General features: G+C 46.6%; 2 protein-coding genes and 1 long non-coding RNA gene across 4 annotated transcripts; all 3 read left to right on the top strand.

Moving 5' to 3' along the window:
• The first annotated feature begins 2,667 nt into the window (after positions 1-2,667).
• On the top strand, positions 2,668-5,101 carry LOC133918865 (alpha-1,3-arabinosyltransferase XAT3-like). 2 transcript variants are annotated; one of them, XM_062362951.1, is made up of 3 exons: positions 2,668-3,022; positions 3,138-3,242; positions 3,545-5,101. In XM_062362951.1, the coding sequence occupies exons 1-3, from the start codon at positions 2,899-2,901 to the stop codon at positions 4,807-4,809; spliced, it is 1,494 nt and encodes a 497-aa protein (XP_062218935.1). In that variant the 5' UTR covers positions 2,668-2,898; the 3' UTR covers positions 4,810-5,101. The 2 variants fall into 2 exon arrangements, with proteins under 2 accessions (XP_062218935.1, XP_062218936.1); XM_062362952.1 differs by having other exon boundaries at positions 2,671-3,022; positions 3,548-5,101.
• Positions 5,102-6,141: 1,040 nt separating this feature from the next.
• LOC133918864 (cytochrome b-c1 complex subunit 9, mitochondrial-like) lies at positions 6,142-8,922 on the top strand. The gene is made up of 3 exons (XM_062362950.1): positions 6,142-6,387; positions 6,510-6,557; positions 8,577-8,922. The coding sequence occupies exons 1-3, from the start codon at positions 6,295-6,297 to the stop codon at positions 8,625-8,627; spliced, it is 192 nt and encodes a 63-aa protein (XP_062218934.1). The 5' UTR covers positions 6,142-6,294; the 3' UTR covers positions 8,628-8,922.
• Positions 8,923-10,999: 2,077 nt separating this feature from the next.
• On the top strand, positions 11,000-13,439 carry LOC133917487 (uncharacterized). Its single transcript, XR_009909683.1, has 3 exons — positions 11,000-11,394; positions 11,472-11,569; positions 13,428-13,439. It is a non-coding gene; the product is annotated as an uncharacterized LOC133917487 (long non-coding RNA).
• Positions 13,440-13,698: the final 259 nt, after the last annotated feature.

Here is a 13,698-nt window from a genome sequence, read left to right as displayed (position 1 = left end):
TTCGGGGACCGGGTCCTCGGGGGCTGCCACGTGCAGCCCCAAGCACTCTCTCCCGAGCACTTCAGTGGGACCTTCGGGGAACCGAGTCCTCGGGGGCTGCCACGTGCAGCCCCGAGCACTCTCTCCCGAGCACTTCGGTGGGACCTTCGGGGAACCGAGTCCTCGGGGGCTGCCACGTGCAGCCCCGAGCACTCTCTCCCGAGCACTTGGGTGAGACCTTCGGGGAACCGAGTCCTCGGGGGCTGCCACGTGCAGCCCCGAGCACTCTCTCCCGAGCACTTGGGTGAGACCTTCGGGGAACCGAGTCCTCGGGGGCTGCCACGTGCAGCCCCGAGCACTCTCTCCCGAGCACTTCGGTGAGACCTTCGGGGAACCAAGTCCTCGGGGGCTGCCACGTGCAGCCCCGAGCACTCTCTCCCGAGCACTTCGGTGAGACCTTCGGGGAACCGAGTCCTCGGGGGCTGCCACGTGCAGCCCCAAGCACTCTCTCCCGAGCACTTCCTTCCCGGTATTTGGACTCTGCGGATCATCGGGGAACCGGGGTGCTCGGGAACCTAGAGGCTACGGCCCCGAGCACCTTCCCCCGGGACTTAGTTTCTTCTTCTCCGGCAGGGTGGACCCCGCGGGATGGTGACATGTGGCGGATAGCCGGTCCGGTCTCGGGACTCAGGGATCCCTGGTTCCTAATACACCGACAAACTCCGGCGCTTTTGGTATGGAGCCTAAGGGCATACGGCTCCATACTCTTTTGTTGTATAGGTTTTTTTTTTCCGCTGCATAGTTGTTGTTGTTCCTCTTTTGTTGTAAATTGTGGAAGCAGTTGCATGTTTAATAATTGTAATCCAGTTTAATTACTTGCTCTCTATTAAACTGTGTTGTGATATTTGAGTTGGAAGGCATGTGTTCCGATCCTGGGCACAAAACACGTGCCGGGACTACCGGAATGGAATTCTGGTTAATCGTCGAGGTTGTGATTATGAATAATGATCCTCCTGATGATTAATTAGAATACTATTTGGACGGTTCCTCACAGTCCGACCATGGATGGTGTGCTTCTTAAGTGTTTGGATTTGGATCAAGCAAAAGTTGCTATGTGTGAAGTACATGAAGGCATATGTGGCACATATCAGTCAGCGTGTAAGATGATATGGTTATTGAAAAGGGCTAGCTTTTATTGGCCTACTATGCTTAATGATTGTTTCAGTTGTTATAAAGGATGTGAGATATGTCAAAAGTTTGATAATATTCAATTAGTTCATGCTGCTATGATGCATCCTATTATCAAACCATGGCCGTTCTGGGGTTGGGGCTTGGATTTTATCGGCCAAATACATCCTTCATCATCAAAAGGTCATCGCTTCATCTTCATTGCTATAGATTACTTTACTAAATAGGCTGAAGTTGTTCCTCTCAAGAACATGACACATAAGGAGGTAATTGACTTTATTTTGGAGCATATTGTTTCTAGATTTGGAATTCCGCAAACTTTAACTACGGATCAAGGTACTTCATTCATGTCACATCAGGTACGTGAATTACCGAGTCATTCAAAATTAAGCTTCTTAATTCATCTCTATATTATTCTCAGGCCAATGGTCAGGCTGAGGCTAGTAATAAAATTTTGATTAAGCTTATTAAGAAGAAGGTAGAGGAACAACCTAGAAGATGGCATGAGGTTCTATCGGAGGATTTGTGGGCACATCGTATATCTAGACATGGTACCACTAAAGTAACATCGTATGAACCTGTTTATGGACAAGAATCTGTTTTACCTATTGAACTGAATCTTAATACTTTGAGATTGATCGAGCAGAATAACCTGTCGGCTATGGATTATTATGATCTAATGATGAACAAGATTGATGAAGTGACGGATGAAAAAGGTTGAAGTCTTTGAGAGAGATCGAGAAAGACAAGTGGAGGGTAGCCAAAGCCTACATCAAGAAGGTAAAAGCAAAGTCATTTCAGATTAGTGATCTTGTGTGTAAGACTATTTTGCCTATAGGATCGAAGGAAAACAAGCTTGGCAAATGGTCTCTGAATTGGGAATGTCCATACAGAATTGTAAGTACCGTCCCTAGAAATTCTTATTTGCTAGAAAATTTGCAAGAAGAGAAACTGCCTAAAGCTATTAATGGATGATACTTGAAGAAATTTTATCTTTGTGACGACACGGCCTGGCTGAGTCGGGCCGGCACAGGTAGGCACGATTCGGCTCGGCACGCATGGGTCCGGTTATTTTCTATATATTTTTTTAATTCTGTAGCTATTTTTTTATCTATTTTCTACATTTTATCTCATTTTTATCAATTTTCTATATATTTACTAATTTGTAGCTATTTTTATTTTTTGGACCGTCCATACCGACGGGCCGCCCATGTGTCATTGGGTCGTCCATGACGCCGTACCTGTCATGCCCATCGGGCCGGCAGTGCCGTCGGACTACAATCATACTCGAACGGGCACAACACGGCACAGTGACCGATAGGTCGTGCCGTTGGTCGGCACGACACAAACCATTACAGTAGCCGACCCTTATCATAATCAGACTATACCAATCCGACCCGTGCCGAACCGGCCTAAATAACCCATTTAGCTATCTCTACTGTCAAGTAACCTTCCCTTTCCCTTGCCACGGTTTGCTTCTTCTCCTCCCCGTCTGCATCGTGTGTTGAGCTGAGGCTGTCGCCCGGTCAACCACACTACCATTTCAACCCCTTTGCCCTGTTCAACGATAGCAAACTAGTGCACCCGCACCCTTGTTCCATTTGCTAGCGGTATATATGCTCAGATTAATTCTCCCCCCTCAAGAACCATCCGAGTAAAGAAGACAATCACTTCGAGGCGAGAAGAGAAAGGTGAGGACTCGGGACAGGAGAGAGATACAGAGGGGGGGCCATGAAGTCTAACCGGAACCTGTCGAGGGGGGAGGGGAGGAGGCTGGGGAATGTGGCACTGATAGCCTTCATGCTGGGATCCCTCCTGCTGCTCTCCCTCGTCAGGGCAAGGTTCTCCCCAATTGGTATGCTCCTTTGTTCGTCGACATCTTAGTTTGTCTGCCTGTGATCTTGGCCATGCTGTCACTCAGCTTCTTGTTTCTTGGGTGGCGGCTCGCTGATTTGAGCTGCGTGATGCAGGCAAGACAGGGGAGGCCATCAAAGCAGAGGAGCAGCAGGCAATGAGGAAGGAGAGTGTCAAGATGGAGACCCTTGACACCGCCGATGACGGTGCAGCTTCAGCTGGTAATGTTGGACACTGGTTCCTCTTCCCTTGCTATAAAATCTTTCCCCCCTGGTAAAGCATGTAAGGAGCTAAGATTTTGATGTCAGAGATTTAAGGAAGATTTGCTCTGGCTGTCCGAACAGCGAGCAAATTTGCTCATCAATTCCCAAGATTAATGCAAATCTTTTCCTATTATTACTCTAGAGTTCTAGCTCGAAATTTCTAGGGAATTTCTTGAAATTGGGCACAAGAATGCATAGATGTGCAGCGAAGTTGTTAAAATCGGAGCAGATCTGATCAATCTGAGCTGTCTTTTCATCAGCAGCAGAGGAGGAGGAAGAGGAGACTCAGCTCAAGCCCACCGACACCTCAGGCAGCGGCGGCGTAAGCCGCTCCTCCGTTGCTGTTGCGGACGCCGCCACTGACCATCTGGTGCTGCGCAAGCCGGTGTGCTACGAGACGAGCCGCCGGTCGGACACGTGTGAGGCCGCCGGCGACGTCCGCGTGCAGGGGCGCACCCAGACCATCCACATCAGCCCGCTGGAGCAGGAGTGGAAGGTGAAGCCGTACTGCCGGAAGCACGACGCGTTCGCGCTGTCCCACGTCAAGGAGTGGGCGCTCCGGCCGCTCTCCGGCGACGCGCCGCATTGCACGATCAACAGCTCGGCCACCGCGTTCGTGCTTTCCACCGGCGGGTTCACGGGCAACCTGTTCCACGACTACACGGACGTCCTCATCCCGGCGTTCATCACCGCCCACCGCTACGCGGGCGAGCTGCAGTTCCTGGTGAGCAGCTTCAAGTCCTGGTGGACGAACAAGTACCTGCAGATCTTCCAGCAGCTGAGCAACCACGAGGTGGTCGATATCGACAACGACGACGAGGTCCGGTGCTACCGGAGCGTGGTTGTCGGGCCGACGTTCCACAAGGAGCTCGGCGTGGACGCGTCCAAGACTCCGTCCGGTTACTCCATGGTGGACTTCCGCGCGATGCTGCGGGGCGCGTTCGGGCTGGAGCGCGCGACGGCCACGCCCAGCGGCGACCAGTGGGACATCCGGCGCCGCCCTCGCCTCCTGATCATCTCGCGCCGGAGCTCGCGCAGGTTCCTGAACGAGCGCGCCATGGTGGACATGGCCATGAGCCTCGGGTTCGACGTGCGCGTGGGCGACCCGGACATCAGCACGGACGTGTCCAAGTTCGCCCGGCTGGTGAACTCGGCGGACGTGATGGTGGGCGTACACGGCGCGGGGCTGACCAACATGGTGTTCCTCCCCGCGGGCGCCGTGCTCATCCAGGTGGTGCCCTACGGCGGCCTGGAGTGGCTCGCCCGCGGCACGTTCAAGGAGCCGTCGGCCGACATGCAGATCCACTACCTCGATTACATGATCCAGCTGGACGAGACGACGCTGAGCGAGCAGTACCCCAAGGATGACCCGGTGCTCAAGGACCCCTCCACGATCCACAAGCAGGGATGGAACGCGCTCAAGACGGTGTACCTGGACAAGCAGGATGTGAGGCCTCATTTGGGCAGGCTGAAGAACACATTCACAGAGGCCCTCAAGCTGCTGCCCCATGGGCAGAGCAACTAAGTTTTGCGCAGCTAGCAGCTAGCCATGGAGGTGATCTGATAGTCAAATGGAGGCAATCGTCAAGAACGTCATGTTTGTTTACCATGTGATTACCTTCAAATGGATGGATTATAGGTAGATAGGGGGTTGGCGGTGGTAATCTTTCATTTGTTCTGTTCCTTTCTTTGCCTGTAGCAAGGTTGAGCTTGTTTGTTATCGCCGCTGTACAAATGCATAGCACATCAGTGATGTTTTGTTAATCGCTATAGCTTATGTGCAGATAAAGGTTGAGCTATAAAATTGGCTTCAAACATATGTGCAGATAAAGATACAAGAAATGTATAGGTCCGTGGATGTGAATTACTTGTTTGACTGACACGGTCCATGCTGTTTTATTTTATGTCACCGAAACACGTCTCATTTGCGTTAGTTAGAACCGACACTCCGGCGGCTAGGTCTGTTCTGGGGTTCGTAGAGTAATGCATGATGTAAAGCAAGGATTAGTTTGACGTGTTCATCGAAAAGCAAGTGGTGGCCAACACCGCTACTCAATCTACTCGTAGAGTAGTTAAATATATTTTCCGAAAACTAGTTCGCTGTACAGCACTCGAAGCTCGAGTGATCTGGCCGCGCTGAGCAGCGCCATGTGTGTCATCACTGAAACAAAGTCAAAATTGCAGACTTTTTCTTCCCCCCGATGGATCCATGCGTGGCAAAACAACATGAACAAAAAAGAAACGAGGGGGCTTTGACAGCGAGTGCGGCAGATGGCTGCCGCCGGCGTGGCGGGAGCGAAACGCGGCTTTGACGACGAGTGGACGGGAACGTGCTGCACTGCAGTGCTAGCTGGACTCGAACTCGGCGCCGGTCCGCGAGCGCAGCCGGCAGTCTGGCTCTGGCACGCACACACGGGAATGGAAAGGAACAAGCGCCTTTTCTGCGGCGGGCACCCGAGATCGGTGGCGCTGAATGCGCGCAAGCGGCACGCGTCTGGCCAAGCCGGTGCTTGTCGTGTGCTCTTGTGGTCCGGACGTGAGCTGTCCTCACACGGGACATATTGGGCCAAGTGCCACACGCTTTTAGGACCTGTTTGGGTAGGCCTGGGTTCCGGTCCTTCCACGGGGATGGGCAGCATCCCGATTCCCGACCTACCCATCCTAGGTCTTAAGTGGCATGTAAGTCACATGGTAGGAAACGGATCGTACCGGTTTTCACATTTGTTGAATTAGGTTTCATAAATATTTGAATTTGATATTTTAAATTGACGAGTGCATGTCACAGACTAAAACATATAAACATAAATTACAGGGATTAAACTTTACTTGAAAAAATCGAAAAGGAAAAAAGAAAAGTTTGTTCCGTGGGCCACACATGGGCTGACCGGACTGATGCTTAGGCCCTCTCGATCTCGCACCCTTCTAGCTCACTTCCACCTCCACCTCCACCTCTCCATCTCTCTCGCAGTCGCACGCACCTACGCACGCCGCTGCCGTCTCCGCCTCAGCGATGGGCCTCTTCGACGCGTTCTACCGCGTGGTGATGCGCCGCAACGCCGTCTACGTCACCTTCGTCGTCGCCGGCGCGTTCGCTGGCGAGCGGGTACGCTCTCCCTTCCACCCTCCCCGACCCACATCTTCCAGATCAACCATCCCTTCTCCGTGTTACTTTGATTCATACTCTTTGTCGTCTTTGGGATTTGATTTGGTTTGGTTTGATTGCAGGCGGTCGATTACGGAGTACACAAGCTCTGGGAGATGAACAACATTGGAGTAATATTTTCCCTCCTTGCTCTAATTTCGTGTTGTTGTTTAGCTTTTCTTGGTTCGTGGGGTACTGGATCATACATCTACGATCCGCCTGGTAAAGAAGAAAATTCACGCTCTAATGATCAGAACCTGTGTGTTTGTTGCGATTGTGGTTTGTATGAAGATCGGATGGCAAGTAATTCTTGTTGTTTGTGCACAATTAGGTCGCCTGTTTGGATTGCTTGCTCGCATTGTTTTTTGTTTCTCTTTGAGTTTGGAGTGCGATGTTGCTTGCTAGGATAGTATTTGCTGCAACAGCTGCTGCGTTGGGAAGAAAATTGAATTAGAATCTAGCTTTTCTTAACAGGAAAGGCAGTCTGCTTTGCCAGTTACTAGGACTACCATCCATGCATTGCTACGGATCTTAAAGATTTATCTTCGATTATGTACCTAAAAAAAGCTTCGAAATTGAATATGATATGAGATGTGAGCTCTAAAATACTTAGAAGAGATGTTGTGGTATTTTATTCCAAATATTAACCAAGGGTCAATGTAAAATGTAGTGCTATTTCTGTTGTTAAAATATAAAGTATTGCTAGGGCAGGGGTAACATTTATTAAGTAATCTAACTTTTAAATTAATCTTATTATTCTATCAGAAATGTGTGTGCAGTCGATGTTTATTAGTCTTAGAGATACCATTCTTTGGGACGTGCTTGGCTGATTCCTTGTAGGAGGATGGAAGTTGTTGATATCTAATGGCTGTAATTCCAATGGAGAACAATCAAATGGTTTATAAATTGTGGATGACGTGGCTTAACCAGAAGGCTTGGTTGGTAATCAATATGATAGGATAGAGAGATTTGGTTCGAGGTCATGTTAGTGTTTATGTAATTCACAGTGCTGTAGCATTTAGAGAGCAGATGGAATACTACATCTCTAAGATTAGTTGGACATGTACTGAACTTTGTTTTCGTTGTGCTTGATTCACTTTTCTGTGGAAGCTTCATTCTGCTGTTATATGTGTGAAGTATGCTCTAATAGTGCTCTGCAGAAGTGCAAAGACAGCTGGAATGACTGCTTGGTACTGGCTTGTTTTGGATGCAAGGGGATATGTTAGGATACTAGGATCATTTGGGGGATAAATATTCACTAGTAGGATAGCCGAGCGGCGTCGGTTGTTAGGGGAGGAATTAGACTATAGATGAGGGATGCTTAGAATATTTGGGGAGGTTTAGATTAATTCTTCTTTGCTTGATTATAATGGATGTTGTGCCCTCCTTTATATAGGAACTGGCTCTAACAATCTAGACTAACAAATATTATCTTATCTCTAAGTAATCTAACCTGGCATCCAAGCCACCAGCAAGCGCTACAGTAACCCTCGCGCTACAGTAACCCTCGCGCTACAGTAGACGCGGTGATACAGAATCGCCCCTGATGGGCTGGACATGACAAGATCCCTCCCAATCTTTGGGGATTGACAGGGAAATTAGTTCATTTTCCCCTCTAATCCATGGGGATTGAGAGAGATCCCCATCCACCCAAAACGAGTGGTATACAGGAAATAGCAAAATTCAAGAGTACTAAGCCAGATACAATTCTACGTTATTGTGAACATACATTCTGAATCGTAGCAAACCAAACTGCATGTCTACATTACATGGCATATAAGAATAGATCATGAATGCCTGACTTTGATGAGGAATAAGGCAGTTGAATTGTAACCTGCACAATTTAGTGTGCAATGCTAAGATAGTTGCCAAACCTGGATAAATGTTAACAAGCAACTCAATTTATAGCTTTTGTTTGCTTGAGTAATCAATTGGAATGCATAAAAATAATGCGTATGCTGACCATTCTTTTCTGTTTCGTTGACCATTCTTTTCTGTATTTCGAAACCGAGCTTAGCTCCAGAAGCAGGTGTTCCAGGAACTTTATTTTATTGCAGCTGCCTCATTGTTTACTTGTATATGTTGTATTCTGTGTTGCCCAAAATGTTTCAAATTCTCGGCTGATTATTCTTAGTTCTATGGACTTGCAGAAAAGGTATGAAGATATACCAGTTTTGGGGCAAAGGCCAGCCGAAGAATGAGAACATTGGACCTCAGACTTCCCAGGATCTTGCTTTGCGTGAAATTAGACACCATTTAAGCTCTGGTTTTATCATTTACTTTTGACACAATAAGCAATGTAAAACACCTAACTCCATTTGTGAGAGTTTCTACCCATTCATTTACTCGAGCATGCTATGGGAATTCCGTGGTGCATTGCTAAAAACTGTTACCCAGCCACAGCCAGGGACTGATATGTTTGGTTGGTCCCTCTGGAATCAGTTTAAAACTGTCGAAAACTCGCATGCCTCTGAATGGGAAATGTTTTGTTATCTATCATCTGGTCAAGTAATGCATCCTTATGTTTGGTTTGGTCTGGTAATGTATTATCAAGATCATTTCAATTGTGATGGAATATATTGAGATGATTTGTTTAGCGTATCTGGTTGGATTTCCAAGGGGAGTTTTCCTATTAACCCCTTCGTAGCATAGGACTGGTTTGGAGACTTTCTGCATGATTCATTTCTTTCCTCGACATTTTGAAACATCCTAAATCTCTATCTCTACTTAAAAAAAATGTAGTGATTTTCGCACCCTGACAGGATATCCTACCACCCTTCCATCTCTTTTCCTCTGACAAATTAGTCCTACACCGTCCTCCTCGCTTGCTCCCCCATCATCGGTGTCGTAGAGGAGAACGATGAAGCGGAGGACGTTGTCATTTGATCTAGGGTTCCACACTCAGAGAGGGGGGAGGGAGGCTACGCTATGAGAGCCACCGTGAGCACGCCTCCGCCGCCTCCACTTGCACCAGGGAGCCATCGCAGCCTCACGCGACGCCCCAAGTAGGCGGCTGCACCCCCACTACCATGTCACAGGGCCCACACGTGGATGCGGCGCAGCCAAGGTCGCGCAGATTGATACTTCCAATGGGCGGTGCTCGGGTCGACGACACAAAGACGGATGCGTCTGCGGCAGGGACGAGCTAGTTCTGCCCCCTGCTACCTATGTCGAGCCCCTCGGCAGCGCCGGTGGCAAGAGTGGGTTGTGGGACAGTAGGAAGGCGGTACTTTCAGCCTCAATGGCCTAAGCAGGCTTTGGAGGAGGCCATCTAGGCATTTATTGGCGCGAGGGATTGGAAGCACGTCACGGTCGCTGCCCATAGGCGAAGGCTATGACTTCGAGGACCTACAGGCCAATCACAGCAAGGAGGAGTTGGTCTTTGTCGTCATCTGCATCTGGATGCAACTTAGCAACATGCGCACCATATGCTCAACCGCATGGATGAGTCCTTCGCGTGCTACTCGTCGATCCAGATGGCCGCACTGGGCGAATGCTCGTCGCAAAGACCTGCAGGTGATCATTGACATTTCATGATCTAGATCTCTCCTAAAGTACACGCCATCTTTTTACTAACTTTATAGTGACGTTAAGAATGATTTCATATGGTTCTTTGAACACACGAGGTAAATGAACTTGCAAGGATATTTGATATTCGAATGCACCATTGTTTCCATTGTATGATTATCGTAGGCATAATTTGAAGGTCGATTTCTTGCTTCTGGATGCTACTTTGTTCCTTTATAGCAAGCCTCCTCACTCTGATCATAACTAGACATTAATGTCTGAATGTGGGTCAGCGCAGTACATGGTACTGCTCTTGATCCTACCGTCAGACTACAGAATAGGTGCAGCAAATGATCACTTCATGTCTAACTCTAAATATTTGTTTGACTTGATAGTTATAGTTTGTCACAAAGCATGTACTAATTTCCCCAACACCTAAGAAATGCCACTAATCCTACTATTCGCAGTTAAGATATTTATCATTTAGGTTTATTCGAGTACTAAATTCTTGATTCTTCCATTTTTCTATGAGGAGCATATATGAACTAATTTGATCATTTTCTTTTCCAATACCAATCAGCTAATTGAAGGCTTGAAGCTAAAGTGCGAGTACAGATCTCTAGAAACTTACGTATGTCGTGGTCATTTCATCTTCTATGGTGTGTTAATATGTTCATTTTTGTGATCCATTCCTGATATAGGTAAACTAGTAAGCTTTCAAATAGTTTGTTTGCCTTCATGTTTGTCTCTTTCGTGCCACACGGGTCTATTTCAACTAACTGTTATATTTTGGATCCTTGCTTTGAGGCCAGATATTTACGCATCTCTTGTCAACAAGCATACATGCGAAAGTAATATGTATACATGTACCATTGCAACCTTAAACTTTTGTCTTTGTAGGATTGCTACCAACGAGTGAAATGACTTAATCTCATGATATTCTTATGACTTAGTTCTAATTATTACTGGATATGGTTGGTGCGTTTGCACAAACTTTCTGATTGGTTATAACTAGTACTAATGTTTTCTTTTCCCACTGGTATAACTGTCACGTCCCAAATCTGTAATCACGTAATTGGGCCTAATCATGCTTCTTAGGTATGATGTTTGATTTTGAGTAAATTCATTTCGGAATATTAGAGCACTTCGTTTGGAGTCAAATAGATGAGAGAAGGAAATTCGGGAGAGAAAAGAATTAAATTCGCAGTTAAAACATATCTCCTTTCTCTTCCACATGGGCCCTGCATGTGGCCCCACCACCCACCACTCCAAATGAGCAGCCCCCACCTGCTCTCTCTCTCTCTCTCTCACCTCCCACTCCCGTGCTCCCCCACCCGAGCAAGCAAGGGAGCAGCTCCTCCCTTCCTCTCTCTATCTCAAAGCTCTCTCCTTCTCCCCAAAAATCTGACCTCAAGAGAAGGAATCGAGGTGCGCATGTGGTGTCTACACGTTTTCTAGCTCGTAAGCTATCCATCCCTCCAATTCATTTTTGTCTTCCCAAAGGATTCGAGCTGATTTTGACTCGTTTTGGTGTTTAGGATTGAAACACGAGGAACACCGGATTTCTTTCTCTCCCAATCATTTCACTCCATTTCCTTCATCATCCAATGGTCACTAACCTCCACAAGCACCGTGGGTAAGTCCCTTAGATTTCCCTCGGCATGAATTCATGATTTAGATGGTCAATTTTGTGATGCAGTGAAGTTCATGAGTTCTTGAGGCTTTGGACCAAATTGAGGATCATGGATGAATTTGTGTTAAGAATCGAGTTGCTAGGTTGATGAGTGAGTTCTAGACTTCATAAACTACCCCAAACATGTTTCACTTTAGGTTGGAGAGGCTCGCAAATCAAATCGGCAATTTTTCCCTGCGAAGAACTGCTCCCTGCAAAAGTCTAGAGACTCCGCAAAAATGCGGAGTGTCCGCAGAAATTTGCGGAGATTCCTTAGTTATTGTTCATCACACGGTTTGAGGCTTGTAAAATTCATAATAAATTCTCCATGGCTCCAAAAATTATTAAACCAAATTTGTTGGTTTCATAATAACCTCCTCTACTTACTAAAAATATCCCCAACCATGAAAGTTAATTAACTTTCTAAGATAAATTAATTAGGTTAAGGCTTCATTAGTTCACGGTAATTCTTTAAGTCCAAAATTGGTGAATCCAATTTTGCTAGTCTTCTTATAGCGTGTTCCAACTAGGAAAAATATTTTCATGCATTATCAAGCATATTTTATGGCATTTTATCATATGCTTATTGTGATGTATTCTTTTCTTTAGTGATCGACGTTCTGGAGAGTGACGGGTTTCTGCGGAATGGTCTTGTGGTTGATCTTGATTTTAAGAAAAGCTAAGGCAAGCATCTAAGCATATTACACCCTTTCAGTTGAATTGAATGAAGTCAAAAATTGATAAATTATGCTTATATATGTTTACATGTTTAGCGAGTCATTGTCGGGTGTATATGGGTAGAACCTATGTTGAATTGCATATCCTATACCTTGAGTTGTTGAATACCCATATCCTTGTAGCCTTGGTGATGTTGTTGATATCTAATGTCAAAGGTTAAATCAAAATGCTTAGCAATGCAATAGGTTCTCGGTAGAATCGAGCGATGGTGCCACCGTTGTTTGCGAGCTTAGGGAGTACTTACTGTTTACAATAATATCAATGATGATAAGGTTGGTTGGTTGCTTGAGTGGTGAGGTTGAGACGAGATGTGGGCGGTGCTAGGGGTAAGTCAAGAGAGGAGCCCCAAATACAATAGACCGCTTGTATCGTTTAAGCACTGTCCGTCGGTATCGTTGGCTTTAGCACTTTTTCATACTCACCACATGTCGCATATGGGAACGGTAAGCCAAGTATCGTAAGTCACCATGTTCATTTGACCCCGTGGTTGAGGTATGAGCAGGGATGCTGTTAGGGGTGCCTGAGGTTGTGTCAGTAAGTCATCGTACGCACGGGACCTAGGTGGCCTCCACATTAACTCAACCGTGGCACAAAGGTTCAGGGTGGGTACGTGAACGTTTGATACGTGAATCATCAATCGCGATTGATGGGTCATGTGGGCGGTGGTCTTGTGTCGTGTGGGTCTATGAGTACCCTTTGCAGGGTGTAAAATCAATTCGAATTACCGTGCTCTCGGTTATTGAGCAAACTTTTGTCTATCCGCATCAATCATAGAGTCACGAATATGGGTTGATAGTTATGGGTGGTTTGTTGGGAAGTTTTGTTGGTGTCTAATGATGTTCTATTATGGTTCTATTTACTTTTATGTGCAAGTTGTTGGTTTCAGGTTAGAGGGATATTTTTGGTTAAGTATAGGTGCTCACACATGTGTGTCTAGGTTGCTTACCGCATATGAGTTTCACTTAACCTTGTGGCCTACTCTTGCTAACACCCAAATTTATAATCCTTGTAGTCGAGCTGTTTATATGTATCCTATATGAATTAAGTCTTGCAAGTACCTTCGTACTCATGCCTGCGCTTTCAGGTGCTACCGGCGAAGAGGAGTTGGTTTTTTGCTACTTCACGCCTACTGAGGGTGGTGGCGGGCATGAGTATTGCATACCACTCTGTTGGTGTGTCTTGAGGTGGAGCTTCAGGGCATACGGCTCTACCCTTCTTTTGTTGTATAGGTTTTATTCCGCTGCGTACTTTATCTTTTGATGTAAACTGTTGTAAATGATGTTGCTTAAGAACTTGTAATATAATGTTAATTACTTGCTCTTTCTTAAGCTATGTTGTGATGTTATATGTTAGAA

Source organism: Phragmites australis, chromosome 5, assembly GCF_958298935.1.
Source record: "Phragmites australis chromosome 5, lpPhrAust1.1, whole genome shotgun sequence".
Taxonomy (NCBI): Eukaryota; Viridiplantae; Streptophyta; class Magnoliopsida; order Poales; family Poaceae; genus Phragmites; species Phragmites australis.
Note: the sequence above shows the minus strand (reverse complement) of the source record. Positions and strands in the feature narration are given on the sequence as shown.